At 42.5% G+C, this 17,905-nt stretch overlaps 1 protein-coding gene across 2 annotated transcripts in view; it reads right to left on the reverse strand.

The window, feature by feature from the left end:
* The window catches only part of LOC129332099 (lipase member M-like), a 31,050-nt gene that overhangs the window by 10,244 nt on the left and 2,901 nt on the right, over nt 1-17,905 (reverse strand). The window contains exons 2-9 of one of the 2 annotated variants that reach the window (XM_054982937.1): nt 17,318-17,375; nt 16,201-16,336; nt 15,802-15,919; nt 14,930-15,128; nt 9,384-9,493; nt 5,147-5,283; nt 3,872-4,018; nt 711-782 (exon numbers count right to left, since the gene is read on the reverse strand). In XM_054982937.1, coding sequence (XP_054838912.1) covers nt 711-782; nt 3,872-4,018; nt 5,147-5,283; nt 9,384-9,493; nt 14,930-15,128; nt 15,802-15,919; nt 16,201-16,209 — 792 coding nt within the window. In that variant the 5' untranslated portion in view covers nt 16,210-16,336; nt 17,318-17,375. The remainder of the gene's footprint in view (nt 1-710; nt 783-3,871; nt 4,019-5,146; nt 5,284-9,383; nt 9,494-14,929; nt 15,129-15,801; nt 15,920-16,200; nt 16,337-17,317; nt 17,376-17,905) is intronic. The other variant, XM_054982936.1, reaches the window with a different exon arrangement.

A 17,905-nucleotide genomic window follows, 5' to 3' on the forward strand; every position in this document is an offset into this window, starting at 1 on the left:
GGCCTGTTCGTGTTTTTTTTCCGTTCATAATGCTGTTCATGCCCATGTCTACTCAGGAGCCCTGTTCATATTACAGTGAACTCACATACACAGTATGTATGTAAGAAAGAACCAATACATATTCACTTTGAAAATGAAACCAGGGACCAGTATCTGGATAAATGTAGGAGTTAAATCACAGATTCAGCTGTTAACATGAGAATTATTCAACACACCCATATAGGAACATTAAGTATATACTGTATATAGATTGTACATGCATTTATTGTAACTTGTGGATAGGACTTGTGTAAAGTAGCTTCACATGCTCAGTATATACTAAGGTTGGGGGTTTGAAATCTAAAATCTGAGCCAACGATATTTCTACCCTAGTCTCAAGGCCAAACTGTTAAAACAAAAACAAAAACCCACACACAAACTGCCCCCCCAAACTTGAGAATGCCTTTCCATCACTACACAGTAAGTATAAACATCTACCCACCTGTTATCAGGAAATGATTTTTTTTAGGTTGGAGGGGAGTGGGCTGAAGGCAAAAAGGTATCTGACATCCCTGTCATAATGATGGGATTCAGAACTGGTTCGAAGGTTCCTTGAGGTAAGAAGTACTATCCCTTATAGTGATATCCCAATCAGATAAAGAAAAAGAAGTTACAGAGGAAACCTGTTTCCCTGGTGAAAGCTATAGAAACCAAAACAGCATAAACTGTACCTGTTCCCAATGAGTCATTGTTTTTACAGAAGTAAAATCAGGATAGATTCCAATATACACATCTGCTCGACTCTGAAAATTCAATAAGAATAGTTTTTTAAAAAAGAAAACACTATACAGGTAGTAAGTGAATGAATAAATGAATGCATTTACTGTCCAAGCTAATAAGTCAACTAAATTTTCCTAACGTGGCTCTTTCTGACCAGTGAGTTTGCAAACCAAACTTTAGTATCAGAATTATGAATTCTGGAATAAAATGCAATTTTATCTTTGAAATGGTTTAGAGAAATTAAATATACAGATTTATATCTTTACTGTCTTCTCTACATGATTGACAATTAACACAAGTTGTGTTTGAAACCCTTCCTCACTTTTCTGTAGTGAGAACGCTGAATTTTGCAACTGTGAAGCACATAATAGTGAAGAACTCACTTTCCCACAAGCTTATTACAAGCCAAGGCCAAACCTTCAGCACTGCCATCTAACCCAAAACCAACCCGGAAAAAAGGCTCTTTCTTTGAGAACTCCTCAGCATATTAAATCCAGAAACATCATTGGGCTGGATCCAACAAGCAGTGTTTCCACTGGAAGAAAAGGAAGGTGGCGTCCTCTTTTACCACTAAAAAAGGACAATGAACAAAAGCCATGTTGGACAGGAGCTGTGGCATGGAGGGGACTTGGATGAGACTGAGGGAAAAGATGGCTGGATGCAACCTAGTATCTCAAGTCTCAGTTCCCTGAGAACTAGTTCTCCAAGACTCCAGTTAGTGCCATCTTAAATGGAGTAACACCTCTCTAAGTCCACTGAAATCAAAAAGCTTACAAGGGGGTAACTCTGCTTAGAACGGCTCTCTAATCCTTATGAATGTCAGGATCTCTGGAAGCTATGTCACTGGGCATCTTGTATAGAGATACTAAATTGTAGCAAAAGCCAGAGGAGATTCCTGTTGTCTTTAAAAACTACAAATCCAGCATATACTAAAATTTGTAGGCTTGATCCCACTGTCAGATGCAGTGAAGCAAGATTTTTAATTTTGTGTTCATTGTTAAGGGATTTTGGGGGGATTGTCCTTTAAAATTAATATGTGAGCATTCATTCTTGCAAGACACCCACACAAGAGTTAAATCTGCCTCGGTGGCAAATTCTTTCTCCCTCACTTCCAAGATTAAACTGCAGGTCAGCCCAATCTCACAGTAAGCAAGAAAGTTCCTTTCAAACTGTGAACATTTTTCTTGTTTTCATTCTACAACTAAGATTCTAGAGCTGCTTCCCAGAAGTGTCTTGAACCCATAACAAAAATACAAATCCGGTTTCTGAAATGTTTGTATGACTATCCTGTCACTCACACTTGTTGGATGCCATGTATCCTGGAAAATGTAATTCTGAAGGGATGTTTGTATTAACCTTTTTGATCTTTTATTCTGTAAACAATTAGTGCTAAGGTATATAAGATACTCTGATGTAACTGTTCTTTATGCATACAAAGTAAGGAGAAGTACGCATCTGAGCTTTATCTTGAAATAATAAAACTCATATTTCTTCTGTATCACTGTGATTGGAGTCTTGGAATATATTTGGATAAGTGGTAATAGGGAAATTTATAAATGGCAGCAGGGTACTATTAAACTAATTCTCCTATCATTAATACACAGAGGGAAAAGGCAACCAAATATGATTATTGGTGTGCAATATCTGGATTGTGACATACAAAACTAAAAGTATACACATAAATACAGTGATTATAAAGGCTGTGAACATTATTAAATTTGGTACACTCCTGGCCAAGGCAAAAATAGCTAAATTGGAACTTGTCAGGAGTCCTGTAGATATGCTAATGTCTTCAGTCTACTCAGTGTTTAAATGCTTACCTTAACTAAGTCATCTGTGTTACCTAGATGGTTCACCAAGTACATACTCCTTTTTGAATCCTTTTATATATTTATATCTCCCTTTGTTTAGGATACCCAAGATAATTCAGAACATTGGAAAATAAGCACTGTTTTGCAACAACACATGGAATGAAGAGAGCTATGCCTAAGATCTTGGATATACAAAGAGTTGAAACTTTATTTGTCCGTTCAGGACAACTTAATGCCCACTCAGAGTGGTTTACAAAGTAGTACTCTCACAGCCCTCACAACAATCACCCTGTGAGGTGGGTGGGGCTGAGAGAGCTCTAGGCAGCATGCCATATCTGTTTAACTTTCTATGGTGCTTGTAGTGCAAGTACCTACAGCTGTCAGGATGCTGTGAATCCAGGACTCTTCCTGCTGGCACCCCTGCTACTGTAGCAACTCTACATTGATGAACAGTCATATCTACTGATCCTGCGCCTCCCAGCCATAAACTAGGAGACATATACATGTGAGTCATGACAGTCCCTTTTCTCTAGTGTAAAGTAGTGGTGCTTCTGGAACTGGGTCCTGGGCTGACACATCCTCCAGCACCTTTCTTTGCAAGGCTTTATGCAGGCCCCAGATGGCACAGGATGGGAAGGGGGGGGTGTTCTTGAAATTCCAGTGGAAACAATAAACTATCTCCCAGAATCTCTGTAGTGTTTGGGCTTTCAGGGAGGCAGCAGGCATGGCAAGGGAGAAGAGAATATGCTCTAGCTGGGCTTCAGTGCATTGACAGTTTACAGGACTTTTATGCCGTGGCCTGGCTGAGCACCCAGAAAATAATAGGTGGTAGACTTGGCCTCCAAACTCCAGAGGCCAAGTGTACCATCCATTGAAAATGGCCCTTTAATTGAATTCAGTTTTTTTAAAGAGCACCCTACTACTTGATGCCTCTTGATACTAGTTTTGTGTCAACTGGCCTAAACAAGTTTGGCAGACTTGTGGTAGCCAGGAGAGACTGCACACAAGTGGTAACCCATAAGAAAAAAGGAGGGAAATATTTACATGGCTGGTCAACCATGAAAAGAACATTGATTTCTTATTGCTTCACTCTTGCGCATGGGGACAAATATTGAAAAACTGAGTGCATATAGAAAACTTTTCAAGAAACAGGTTTTCTATTCATTAGATTATGAAACTAAAGATAAATGTCTAAACTGTCTGTGATGTATGCATTGTTTTCTTTTGTTCCCCTTTGTTGCTATTTATGTGCATATGGACTATTCATTTTTTGTACAAAAATATAAATAAAAGATACTTACCGCATTCATATTTTTCTTATTAAATCCAAAACAAAGAAAAAAATATTGGAGACAAAGCCTGTCTATTACTGCATAGCTACACAGCTTAGCAACAATTACTTTCATCTGGTTATTAAAAAGACCATATTCTTTGTTGCCCCATATAATCTGCAAAACAAGAAAGCATGCATCATTGTAAATACCTTGAAAAGGCACAATGAAGTCATAATAAGGGTCCTTATCAGTTCTAGTCACAGATCTTTCCCTCTTAAACTAATGAGTGCTGCTCTTATATAATGAGTTCAAAGCATTTGTCTTCAACGTCGCAGTGACCTCTTCTCAGTCATATCACATGACTGGCCAGAATCTGGATCTGAAACCTCAGACTCTGAGGAGGAGGAAGAGCCATTGGGCCACCTGCATCCCAGCAAGTTACTGGGATGCAAGTTATGCTGTTACTGCATCCCAGTAACAGTGGATGATCCTTGCTCCAAGATGGAGCTCATGGAGCAACCTGTTTCTACAGTGATAGCCATGGGAACCTAGGTTTTCCTGGGTGTTATGGGGTACCCATCACTGCTGACTATGATTTAGCACCCCATTTACCATCACCTTTGTACACATGATCACCCCCACCATTCAAAGATGAAAGGATGTGGCAGGCCTAAGAAGAAGTCCAGATCAGGAGGCAGAGTGCTTGCTTGGACCAACTTAATGCACATCCATGAATTCCATACTCAAGTCACTATAAGATCAGCTCCACTAAATGCATAGAAAGAGGCAGAGCTGCTGACTCTTCAGTCATTGAGTTTGCTTTTCCTGCTGCAACATCTCCCCACAGCAGCTTCTGTTGGAGCCCCAACCATCTGGCTGGGCACTCCTCACCACCTGCTCTGCTCCTAGCCTGACCATTTATCTTCCATCCACAATTACCAGCTGCTTGTCTTGCTGGACCCATGTGGCCACTGATGCCAAGAACTGGAGCCATGTGGCTCTTAGGGTATGCGAACAGAACATTTCTCTTTGATAAACAGCATGAAACAAGTATGGACAGTGGGAGAAGATCTGATCCGTTTGAGAAAGCCGATCAGTTCCTCAATGTGCCCAATATTAAACCTATGAAGACTTACATAGAACACATCATTTCTTAATATGCAAAAGAGTTCATTTCAGCAAACAGCCTCTTAATGAATTTTTTTCAGAGCATACAAGTGATCTTACTAAGAGATCATGTAAAAAATATTTCCCCACAAAAGAAAAAGTAATAGTATCTGAGTAACTTCATGAAATACTTACTCTTCTAAATGAGTCAGGCAGTATTATGAGGAGATAACTAAGCCCCCTACCATTCACAATGGTGTAGCCAGGATTGAGGGCAATGAAGAGCTTGGCTTTTTGAGCAAGCTCTGGCATGGTAGAAAAGGCAATAAATCCTGCAAAGAGAGGGAATTTCAAAAACTGCAACATTTTTGACTGAACATGGCCAGGCTTTTTTAACCTCTATTATTTATCTTGTATTCATACTTTTGGACACCCTGAAGCAAATGCCAGTAAAAGGACTACTCCAGAGTCCTGTAATTTTCATTGCAGGTGATACTGTTCCTTATCTCTGCACTAGAATTTTTAAGAGATATCAATTACATTCCTGACCTGAACATTTTACATGAGGCAATTTCTTCATCGTGTTTAGGACCATAGCATAATTTCTCTGAGTCTAATACAATTTGTAATACTCCCCCAACACCAACAATCCCATTCCAAACATATGATTTTAAGATTTGTGAAAGCAGCCTTTTAACTTTATTTTTGAACTAATAGATCATGTCATGGTACTGGATCCCCCATCCCACCCCTGGACAGGCCTCCTTGAAACCTGGACCCCAGTAAAATATATACATCCACCTATTAAATGCTTGGGGTCTGCCTGTGGGGTTCCATTGTCAGTCCCTAGTTAGCTACACCACAGAGGGTAACTCATGACTATGAAAAAACTGATTGAAGCTATATTCTCTCTGCAAGGAAAAACTACACGTTTGTGGGACGAGATGCCTGTTATTTGCATTTCCAGAAGGAAAGGCATGTATGGACTTCCAGAGAGGGAATTAGGAATTGCAAGACGGTCATTGGAAAAGTTATAGATCATACAGCACAGTTAGATCAACTAGGGAACACTGATCTTCAAAATTCAGGTATCAGGAAACTGGAGAGATTGAGGAATGGATGCTGCTTTAGTTGTAAAGCGGGCATGTAAATGGCTCAGCTCTTGGTTAGTTCCAATTCAAAATACAGGTAGCCATAATCTTTTGGTGTCAGATTCGGAAATATCGGATAATGTTTGAAATAAGATGGGGAAGAAAAGCAAGTTTACATTTTCCCCATCACACAGAGATGGAAAAACGTTGACATATATAAAAACCCCTATCCTGATATTTATGTCTAGAATACGTCCCTAACAAAGAAATTATAATTTATGTAAACTTTACACAAGTTTTGTGCAAGTCCTTTCTGACAACAGATCTACTTGTATCCCTCGTATCTGATGATCTAATTTGCCCAATTGCTCTTTTTGGGAATAGACTTCTGATACTTGACGATATCTCCGTTTCTTATGAGTTTCTTTGGCTCCTGAACTGATCCTGTCATACATAATGAACTTCAGACTCAGCTACAATGATCATTATCCATTTAATTCAATTAGTTAGCTATCACACAATCTCCCTGATCCTGGAATAATGATGGATTATTAACTTCTTAAACTGGTAATAGGGCTGTGCTGCAAGGTTATGGTTAAGAGAAATATGTTGGTAAAGAAATGGGTATACTACTGCGCGTGGTCTGTTGCTGCAAATATGCTCCTACTGGATAGTTCTGCATTGTATAATATGTCATATCAATCTTCATGTGCTTTGTATTGTCGAAGGCTTTCACGGCCGGAGAACGATGGTTGTTGGGGGTTTTCCGGGCTGTATTGCCGTGGTCTTGGCATTGTAGTTCCTGACGTTACAGTGATCATGAAAACGGAGGAATACAAAAAGAAGATTAAGGAACTCCTGGACCCCTCCACCTACAAAAAACTAAAACGAGATCCCACTTGCAAAAATCACCAGGCTAACAAATGCGCTGATCAAGAATTCCTCACTACATCCCGACACGCACAGCAAACTATGCAAGACTGAAGCACAGCCACCTAGACTATATGAACTCCCCAAAATACATAAAGATTCAGTCCCACTCCGACCCATTGTGAGTGCCATTGGTTCACCGACATATGAATTAGCTAGACATCTGGCAGATCTCCTGCAGGACCACATCGGGAAAACCTCGTCTTACATCAAAGATTCAGCAGATTTCATCAACAAAATCAGTTCTCTGAAACTCAATCCACAAGACATACTTGTCAGTTTTGATGTTGTATCCCTGTTTACCAAGGTTCCAGTAAAAGACACTATTGCACTGATTAATCAGATTTTCCCAGAGGACATAACAGCCTTATTCCATCATTGTCTGACAACCAGTTACTTCCAATGGGACAACGAATTCTATGAACAGATGGATGGGGTGGCCATGGGGAGCCCACTCAGCCCAGTTATAGCAAACTTCTACATGGAACATTTTGAAAAAACAGCTCTAGAATCAGCACCCCACAAACCCAGTGTATGGTTCCGGTTTGTGGATGATACATTCATCATTTGGAGCCATGGGGAGGAAGAATTGATGGAGTTTTTGAATCATCTCAACAACATCCACCTGAACATACAATTCACAATGGAGAAAGAAAGTGAGGGAAAACTCTCATTCCTGGATACCTTGGTCATCCGCAAAGCAAACTCTCAGTTAGGTCACAAGGTCTACAGGAAACCAACTCACACTGATCGGTACTTACACAAAAACTCCAATCACCACCCCCGACAGAAAAGAGGCATAATGAAAACATTAGTGGATCGTGCAAGACGGATATGTGAGCCGCGCTTTCTCAATGAGGAAATTAATCATCTAAACCACGCACTTCAGGCAAATGGCTACTCCAGAAATGAAATCCGAAGAGCAATCAAACCCAGGATGAATCAAACAACCAAGGAAAAACAGTCTCCTACAGGAAAAGTGTTTTTGCCATATATCAAAGGAATTACTGATCAGATGGGAAAGCTTATGAAAAAGCATAACCTTCAAGCAGTATTCAGACCCACCCGAAAAATACAACAGATGCTACGATTAGCAAAAGACAGCAGAGACCCCCTCACCTCTGCAGGAGTATACCGTATACCCTGCAGCTGTGGACAAGTTTACATCGGGACCACAAAGCGTAGCATCCAGACAAGAATAAAAGAACATGAAAGACACTGCAGACTTGGACAGCCTGAAAAATCAGCAGTGGCTGAACATAGCCTAACTCAAACAGGGCACAGTATCTTATTCCAGGACACCAAAATACTGGACAACACTTCCAACTACTTTGTCAGACTGCACAGGGAAGCCATTGAAATTCACAAGCATAAGCAAAACTTCAACAGGAAAGAAGAAACCTTAAGAATGAACAGAGCATGGGCTCCAGTTCTGAAAAACACCAGGCCAACAAAACACTCCACACCCGACAATAGCCCTGCAGAGAAGATTAGCACATCAAGCACCAATCCATATGCAAAAGAACCTCCTCAGGATACAGTGAAGCCTCCCGCCATTAGCATTCCACACCCTGGGAAACTCTTACAGAATGACTCAGTGAAGCCTCCCGCCATTAGCATTCCACACCCTGGGAAACTCTTACAGAATGACTCAGCTCAACCCCACCCCTCCTGAGTAGATACAAATGACCTACATCTTTTCCACACTGTGACACTGAGAGATCTCTGTCTTTTGGTGCTACACCTCTGAAGATGCCAGCCACAGCTGCTGGCGAAACGTCAGGAACTACAATGCCAAGACCACGGCAATACAGCCCGGAAAACCCCCAACAACCTTCATGTGCTTTGTTTCAGCATTTTTCTTTCAGTTCTTTATTGGATTTCTGTCTGTTTTCAAATATCTGCTATCCTTATCCAATTGTATTACATATTGAATGTCCCAGTTGTTGATCATATTGACTTATACTGTGTAATCCACCTTGAGTCTCAGTGAGAAAGGTGGACTATAAATAATGTAAATAAATAAAATTAAATTTTATTTTATTTTAGGCTTTATATAGTGGAATCCATCACTTTCATTACATCCTCTGAACTTTCAGACGTGTTTGAATAGTCATAGTTAGAAATAGAATGCTATAGTCGATTAACCTTAGTCTGATCCAATACAGTCATTCTCATGTTATAATGCTTTTAATGGCACAAGGTCCCTGTCTATTAAAAGTTTCACCTCTCTCCTGATCATGAGTCCTAGCTATATTCTGAGTCTTAGCCAGAAGACTGAACTTCTAAACTAGATTCTAAGTTTAAACTTGGTTTCTAAGGTCTGGTGACCCTAAAGCTCTTCACCACCTCCTTTACATAAAGCAGGATAGAAAGATGAAATATATTTTCTTATATTCTTCTTCATTTACCTACTGTACCACCTTGGGAATGGCCAATATAATATAATCCTTCTCGCTCAGTTTTCTGTAGGATAAAGTTTATTGCTGCTGGAATATCATAAACTCCTATTTCATGGAAACTGAAATACAAAGACACACAACACAGCTGAAACTATGCTAACTGACACATAGATATGACAATACAAAGTGTTTAATCTGGAACAATACCATAGCATTCGAAGAGTAAATTTGTGTTCTAAGGAAACAGTTTTAAAATAAAGAGTAATATTACTTGTTTTATTTATTTAAATATTTTAACCAACTTAAACAGGTTGGGTTGGGAGTTATTTTAAAAATCTGCTTAAAATCAATTTGCTTAAAACCAACCAAACTCGGTTGTCAGTTATTTTTAAAATTTGGTTTAAAAAAACACAAATTGCTGCATTACCAGAACTAAACAGAATAAACATGGGTCAAATATTCTAAAAACATATATTTACAGAATTCAAATTAGAACTATTACACCATCTTATTTACTAATAACCAAATGGCAAAGATCTAAGGATACTTAAATCCAGAGAATTGCCTGTAGCTTTAACTAGATATCCTCAGGGGCAGTTGTTAGGCAACCATAACAGTTCAGCCAGTATTCCAGGCTTGGTTTCTGCTAGTGAACAGCAGGAGGATGGAAAGGAGCCCTTTCCAGTGGTTTTTTGGCCTTTGAAGGAAGACTCATTGGGAGACAGGTCCAGAAGCAACCAACAGGCAACTTGATATCACATGACTTGCATAACTCACCAAGGCCCAGCTGCTTGTTTCTGTTCAACAGCTACTTTTACCTCTAGAGGTGGGCATGAACCAGAAAAAATCTGAACCTCATGGTTCATGGTTTATCATGTTTCACAAACCATGAACTTTCACGAGCTTGCATCGGTTCACCAACCAGTTCATTTTGTTTGTAGATTGTTACTTCCCCAGGCCCTAGAATGGCCCCTTTCACAACCAGAGATGCCAAACTCACCGGGGCTCTTCAGCAGGTTCTCCTCCAGCCACCCTCCAAGTTTGGTGAAGATTGCATTTCAGATGTCTGAGTTATACACACACCCCAAGCGGGTACTCCCAAGAAATTTCCATTAGATATAATGGGAGCCAGTCACGAATGCCAATTGATGTATCAGGCTCCTGGACAGGGGTGGCACACCCTCCAGGTTGGCCTGGGCAGTGGCTAAGGCTCGAGGAAAGCCTCAGATATGGAGGGAGAAAGGGGGTTGGAAACACCCTGGATCCCTCTCTCCCTCTCTCTGGACTCTTGTCATGCTCTCTAGTTTCTCCAACTCACTTGCTCGCTCCCAGCTACTCATCACCAGCTCCTTGTCCCTGTCTACCTCTATAGGCCCCCCTTGGCACCCTTCTCCAGTCAAGGAGATGTTCTTGGGGACACAGGAATATTCTTTTAAAGGACAGGAGGACAGAGAAAATCTATGAGAGGAATTAATCTTGGGGAAAAGGAGAAGGTGTTTTGGGGGGAGACAGGATATTCTTGGACAGGAAATGATAGAGGGGATCCATGATGGGAGGTTGATCCTGGGGGGAAGAAGACCTTGGGGGAACAACATTGCATTCTATAATGAGGAGCCCCTGAGCCTGGCAGTGGCCTAGAGACTGGGGTGGGGTCAGAGCCATGATATTCCCAGACAGCTCTTGGGGGGGGGGGCAAGGTTAACTTCCATTGTGGGGGAATCTGGATCTTCAAGCCCCAAGGTCCGGAGAGGAGTAGCCCAGGATGGGGAGATTGGTTTTTATGAAGGCCAATTGATCCATCAAGACCTGGTCCAGGGGTGAGCAGTGAACACAGAGCAAGTTCCCAGGTGGGTGACTACCTGCTCACTCTGAACACTGGTGGGGGGGCAATAGAGGAACTTCTTGGCCACAGATGACAAGTCTGGCCAGATTGCAGCTTTGCATGCCCAGTACTCCAGGGGATTGGAGTTGGGGGGCTGAGGGTGCTCGGCAAGGCACTCTTGCACCTTCATCTCCTCTAAGTCCTCCACAAAGGCACGTGTGGGTTCCCTGATGTCACCAACCTCCCAGCTCACCACTGAGGACCAGTGAGGTGGGTCTTGTTGGGTGGGCTCGCACAGAGCACCGGGCTGATTTGCCTCCTCCTCCTCCACTGCCAACAATCCCTCTTCCATGCCCTCTTCTCTCTGGCCAGACCATTTTGCCTGCAACCTGCACACCAACCTGTGGAGGTCCTGCATCCATAGCTGGAGCTCAGCATTGTGCATGGTGATGCTGCCCTTTAAAAGAGGGTTGCAGATGCAGGCCAGTCTGTACACCCCCTCTTGACAGAGAGAATGCAAATGGGTGGCCACGCCTGCCTGCAAGCTCCTCACCAAGTCCCTGACTTTGGGGAGAAGGGCTTCCCTCAGATCCAGTTCTTTGGCCAGGATCAGAGGGATGGCTTGCCCCAGGCTGGCTGTGTAGCAGCAGAGGTCGGTGGTTTCCTGAAAGAGCTTCAGGACACTCTTGTGCTCTGGACAGCTCGTTATGGACCAGCTCTACCACAGAGTAGTAGATGGATGGCAAGACTCTCCGGACAATGGTCCACTGCAAGGGCATGGTATACCAGGGAGTGAAATGATGTAGCACCTGCCCAAAGCCCACACACTCCACAATGGACAAAGGTACTCCATCCAGGGAAATTATCTCTGTCACCACACAAGTGCCCACCTCCTGAGCCCTCCCCCTGTTTCTTTTACTTGGCAGTGCCACCAACCTTGAGGGAACAACCTCCTGAAGGGTAGCCTGGATGGAAGTTCTACTCCCACCCAAAGCATCCTCATTGTGAGTTTGAGTCTTCTTCCTTGAGGTGGACTTCTGTTCCCCTCCCCCATTCTCCCTGCTCAGAAGCCCTCTTTCTCCCCCTGCTGGATGGTTCTTCTTGCTCCGGAGGCAACAGACTCGAGTGGTGCCTCTGCAGATGCCTGTGGAGGGCGGTGGATGACAGGTGCTTGAGGTCCAAGCCCATATGCACCAGGACATCACAAGCTCAGCAAAACATCACACAGGTGTCATTGGGGAGGATTAGGAAGTGTCACTAAAGTGTGGGCCTGAAACAGGGACCGGGAGAGGTGTGGCTGGGTCAGGAAGATGGAGTGAGGGGTGGATTTCAGGCAGGAGCAGCCCCAAGAGGTTGGGATCTGGAGGAGCTGGATGTTTCTCCAAGACCCCCTGATGCACCCTGAGATCCCTCCTCATCGTTGTCCTCCTCAAAAAGTTTTAGCAGCTGCTCTTCCTCTGACAGCACTGTCAACTCTTCTGCCTCCTCCTCCATCCACACAAACAGATAATGAAAAAGAGGTTCTGATTCTGAGGCCTCCCCACTATTGCTGGGCACTGGTGGGTCAGCAGGATGAGCTTGGGACTTCTTCCTCCCACAACCACACTTGCCCCTTACTCTAACCCTCGTGGTACTAATAAGAAGAGCCCTCAACCAAAGAACCCACTAAGCTTGGCCTCAGAGCCTGGCAGCCGCCCTGAAACTGGGGAGGGAGAAAAGGCCCCTAACTCACCACCCAGAAACCTTCCCTAGTGGGACAGGTGCACAAAATAAAAATAATTAACAAACAAAATAAATAATAATACTGTGAGCCTCAGCTGAGGAACCCACTGAGCTTGGTCTCTGATCCTGGGAGTGGCCCTGAAGCTGGGATGGGGGAAGGAATCCATAACCCACCAACCAGGCACCATCCCAAGCGGGACAGGTGTTCAAAGTAAGAATAATTAATAAACAAAATAAAAAGCGTACTGTGAGCCCTCAGCAGAAGAAACCATGAAGCTTGGCCCCAGAGCCTAGCAGTAGGCCTGGGACTGAGGTGGAGGAAAAGGCTCCTAACCCACCACACAAACACCTTCCTAACTGGAAAAGGTGCTCTAAATAAGAAACAGACTGTTTATCAGCAACTCCACCAAAACCCTCCAAAATCTGCCCCCTCTCACTCCAACTCCCAACAGCACTTCCTCACTCCCTCTCTGCTTGATGGAAAGTGGAACAACACAGTTGAGAGCTTAGAGTTATATACTCGTTGCTCTCATAAAGTAGAATAGGAGCTTTCTGGTTGGCACCCAGAGTGCTTATCAAGGGTTTGGGGGCTAAGATTGGTGTTCCCAGGTTGCAGAAGGTCCACTCCCTCCATTGCCTAGGGAATTAATCCTTGTTCCTTGCTCTCATAGAGCAGAACAGGAGCTCTCTGGTTGGCAGCTGGAGCTGCCTATCAAGGTTTTGAGGGCTATGATTGGTGTTTCCATGGCTGCAGAAGGTCCTTCTCCATTGCCTAGGAAATTAATGGATTGGTGCCAGGCTGTCTGGCTTCATGAACTGAATACAAACCTACGAACTGGCCTTAAATGCCATGGTGATTCATGGAAAATGGGGTTCCACAAACCACCAGTTCACGAATGCCGAAATGGCCCGGTTCGTGCCAAATTTTGGTTCATTATTTGGTTTGCATCTAGTTATCTCTCCAAGAAACCACCAGTGTAATGTAGTGGTTAGACTGTCAGAGCATGATCTTGGAGACTCAGGTTCAGATCAGCACTCTGGTGTGGAAGCTCACTGCGAAACTTTGATCCAGTCACATATGCTCAGCCCAACCTAACTCTAGGATTGTTGTGAGTATAATATGGAGACAAGTAGAATAACGTAAGCTTGCTTGGGTCCCCACAGGTTAGAAAGGCAATATATAAATATATATTTTTGGACTAGGTATACCTTGTTGGTATTGTTCAGGTATATTTGAGGATTCCAATTCCAATAAGGTATTTTTCATGTATATTTTCAGACCAGGTATATCAAATTGCACACCCCTACTAGCAATCCTGCAAACTTTGTTGCAGTGGGCATCTGCTAGCATAGTGGGAATTGGAACAAGATGGGACAGTATCAAGGACAATGATAACAGGAGGAGACAGCAGTGCGTGCAGCAGGTGCATGAGGGAAAGAGAGGTGGTGGAAATGTGTGAAAGAGAGGTGGTGGAAACGTGTGATTTGGTTTAAAGTGGTAGCAGAGGCAGTGGGTGACCAAGGAAAAAGAAGGTATGACAGAGGCAGGGAACAGGCAGTGGCAAGCAAACAAGTAAGGGAACTAAGGTGTTGGCACAGGAAGGAGGACATGAGCCAACTAGAGGGGGAGTGGCAATAAAGGGGGCAGCAGGAAGGGAGGAGGAGGAAAAAGAGGCAGAGGGTGAGGGAAGACAACAGCCAAGAAGGATGGGTGGGATTTCCCTCTCCCCTACAAGTTTTGAATACTTGAGTGGAAGAATACAGGAAAAAGAAAAATGATGGTGAAGTAATATAGAACTCATAAATATGTTATATTGCCAAGCAATTATGGAACCTCAAGATGAAAATATCACTACACTCTGGAATGAGGATCAGTCCTATAAAGTTGGGGAAAAAACTGCCTTCCGATAAGACAATGTAAGATCAATCTAAATATACTTCAGGGAAAGAACTCAGGACAAGCTTCCTACCTTTTCATCCATCCAAGACCGAAACTTCCACCTGAATTTACCTGAAATCCCAAAATTCTTCCTGGTAAATTGAAAGGTTTTGGTGTCTTCTAGACCAGGATGATCCTCTGGTATTTAGTATCCAGACATCATATCCAGCATCTGCTAGAAAAAATCCCAGGCTATTGTTGGGAAGATTTGCAATCCACATCCTGCCCTCACCTGGCAAACCATGTACCAGTAACACAGGTGGCTTAGTCCCTGGGAAGGAAAGAAAGAGAGCATTAGACAATCAGAGGACCAATACTCTGCATGGTTTACTCACCTAAAGCATCAAAACTGCCTACTATGATGCTTTTGTCACCTACCTAGGAAGGAAATTAGTGATTCTATGGGAAGAAATTCTATGCCTGGATACATCAATATGCTCCTGATATTCATACACGTACTGTAGTGTTGTATAATTGTCCAAAGTGAAGTGGTTACGATATTTTGAGCAGTGGTGAATAAGCCAGAGAAAAAGAGTAGAAAAGTACAGTCCCTTTCAGCTGAAGAAATACACTTTCCCCACAATTTCCTAATTTCTTCTGTCTAAAGCAGCTCCTCCCAGTCCATTCTCTTCTTCTCCAATCAACATTAATGGAGATAACACATTCACAGCCTAATTTTCCAATTCTTGTTTGAAGAGCAAGCTCAAATAATAGTTTGTGAATTCATTCATGATGCAAAACTGCCATTTGTCCAGATTGTAAAGCGACAGAAGGAATCAAGGCATTACAGGAAAAGGGGAGGGGGAAAGGCAAGAAGAATCATACAAGCCACTGTCAACAGGTGATCAGGACAAATTAATCCTCCAGTGGTTCTTTATGATAAGAGGGAACTGATGAATGGCACCATCAAGCTATTGCATAAAACACCAGCATGACAAAAATACCTTTCTTCTCAAGGCTGTGAATTCCATGAGGAATTCTGTTTATTTGCAAGTAATAACCATCCTTGGTCAGCACTTCATATTCTTCGCTGGGGTACCTCCAATATTGGATGACTTCACTCTGCAAGAATTTTTTTTGGCAAAAATCAGATTTATATATTTTGATGAAAAAGATATCTTAACATTTCCAGCACATTTGCAGGAACAACATCCTTTGAGGTAAAAATATCCAGGAACAAAATTACTGTTTAATAACTTTACAAGGCCTAAACCCTCATAACAAAATATATTAAAAATTAAAATAAATTGATTTCAAATACTGTGTTAAAACTAATTTTTGGTAGTAGCTAGCATAGAAGAGTAAATAAAATGCTGTCTAAGAAGTGTCGAATCAAATGTTACCTTAGTCATGAATCACCATTATTGCTTTAGATCAAAACTCTGTTAAAGATACAGATGCAAAATCCAGCAAAAAGGTGGTAATCTTACTCACAGGAATGAAGCCAAGCCTTCATTGAAGTATTTTCTGGTCTAATGTCTGCACAAGAAGCAGAAATTCAGGAAACAAAATATAGATGCAATTATGGGAAATGCTTGGCTTTTAAATTTCTGGCTATTATTAGGGATCCTATTCCCCCAGTGGGGGCAGGGGATCCCCTACTTTCACCCTCCACCCTTGCCACTATTCACCTGGCTGGTGGAGGAGAAGAGCGTGGGAATGGGCTTGCAGGGCGTGCTCCAGGGGGTGGCGTGACAGCATCACTCCCAGGAGTGTCATCATTGCACAGTCCCAAAAGTGTGCACACACTTTGCAGAGGGCAGATTTGGGCCCCAAATAGGCTGGCTTGAGTCCATTTGAGGCCCAAATCAGCTCTTTGCAAAGTGAAAGTATCCTCCTGCACCCAAGTGATGATGGCTGATTCCACACATGTTGGATAATGCACTTTCAATGCACTTTATCAATTCCAAATGATCTATAAAGAGGATTAGAAGTGCATTATCCAACGTGTGTGGAATCTCTCATCGTTACCCAGAAGTGGAGCATGCTGGGACCACAAGAAAGTCCTCAGCCTCCTGCCAGGACTGTAAGGGAACCTGGCAACCCTACATATTATACATCTGTTAAAGATACTGGAGCCTTCTACATAGGTTGTTTCAGTCAATCGGTTTTGTATGATTATCCTCTTCTGTTTGATTTTTGTACATTGCTATTAGGAGGCTTTTTAGTGTGACAATATCACAGAATGAAGGCAAACCTATATACATGTGCTACTTTGTTGATGGCTGATCTACATTAATTAATACTCAATTAATTAATAGAGATTCACACCTAACCTTGCTACCTGAACTCTCCCATTCTTCCCTTACACAGAGAATCTACACTTGGAAGATTCATAACAGAATCCACACCTAACCTCTTTGCCTCAAAACTCCTCCTCCTCCTTGTAATCTTCTCCTTAAGATAAATTCCCAATATGTTCTTCCCTTCACTTATCTGTAGAAATGATCTGTGACTCACCAAGGCTTTCTCAGCCAAAGAGGTGCATAAATTCAGGATGGGGTGGGTGGGTTCCTGTCTATGAAGAAGAAAGAGAGGGGAGGAAGAAATGCTGCCAACTGCACTGGTGCAAAAGCAGCACATACCGCTTAACTATATTGCTTTTAAAAGAGACAGCCCACCATACCAAATGGTGCCAGTGTACATGTGAAAACAACTCACAATATTCCTTGTGAGTAAATGTTGAAGGTGAGTGAATAGAATCCCACTGAACACCACAAAGTGCTAGGGGAGTTAGCATTACGTGTGCAATGGGAGTTTTGTGTCTCAGAGACACACTTGCAATTTTTTGTTGGTGACAACAGCAAACAGGGAGAAGAGGGGTTAGCCTTTCCCCCTGTTGTTTTGGAATCCTCCAAAGCCCCAGGAAGCCACTAGTAGCTCCTTTGTGAATCTTGTATGCAGCCAAATAAGCAACATGATTTTTACAATGGAGCAAATATCAGCTAAGAAACACGAGAAACTTTGTAATGTGTAGCTGCATTCTGATAGGCTTGACTGAAACAAACAAAGACGAACCAAACCAAAACAAGCATTTAAAGCAAAGTA

The sequence above is a fragment of the Eublepharis macularius genome, chromosome 6 (genome assembly GCF_028583425.1).
Source record: "Eublepharis macularius isolate TG4126 chromosome 6, MPM_Emac_v1.0, whole genome shotgun sequence".
Taxonomy (NCBI): Eukaryota; Metazoa; Chordata; class Lepidosauria; order Squamata; family Eublepharidae; genus Eublepharis; species Eublepharis macularius.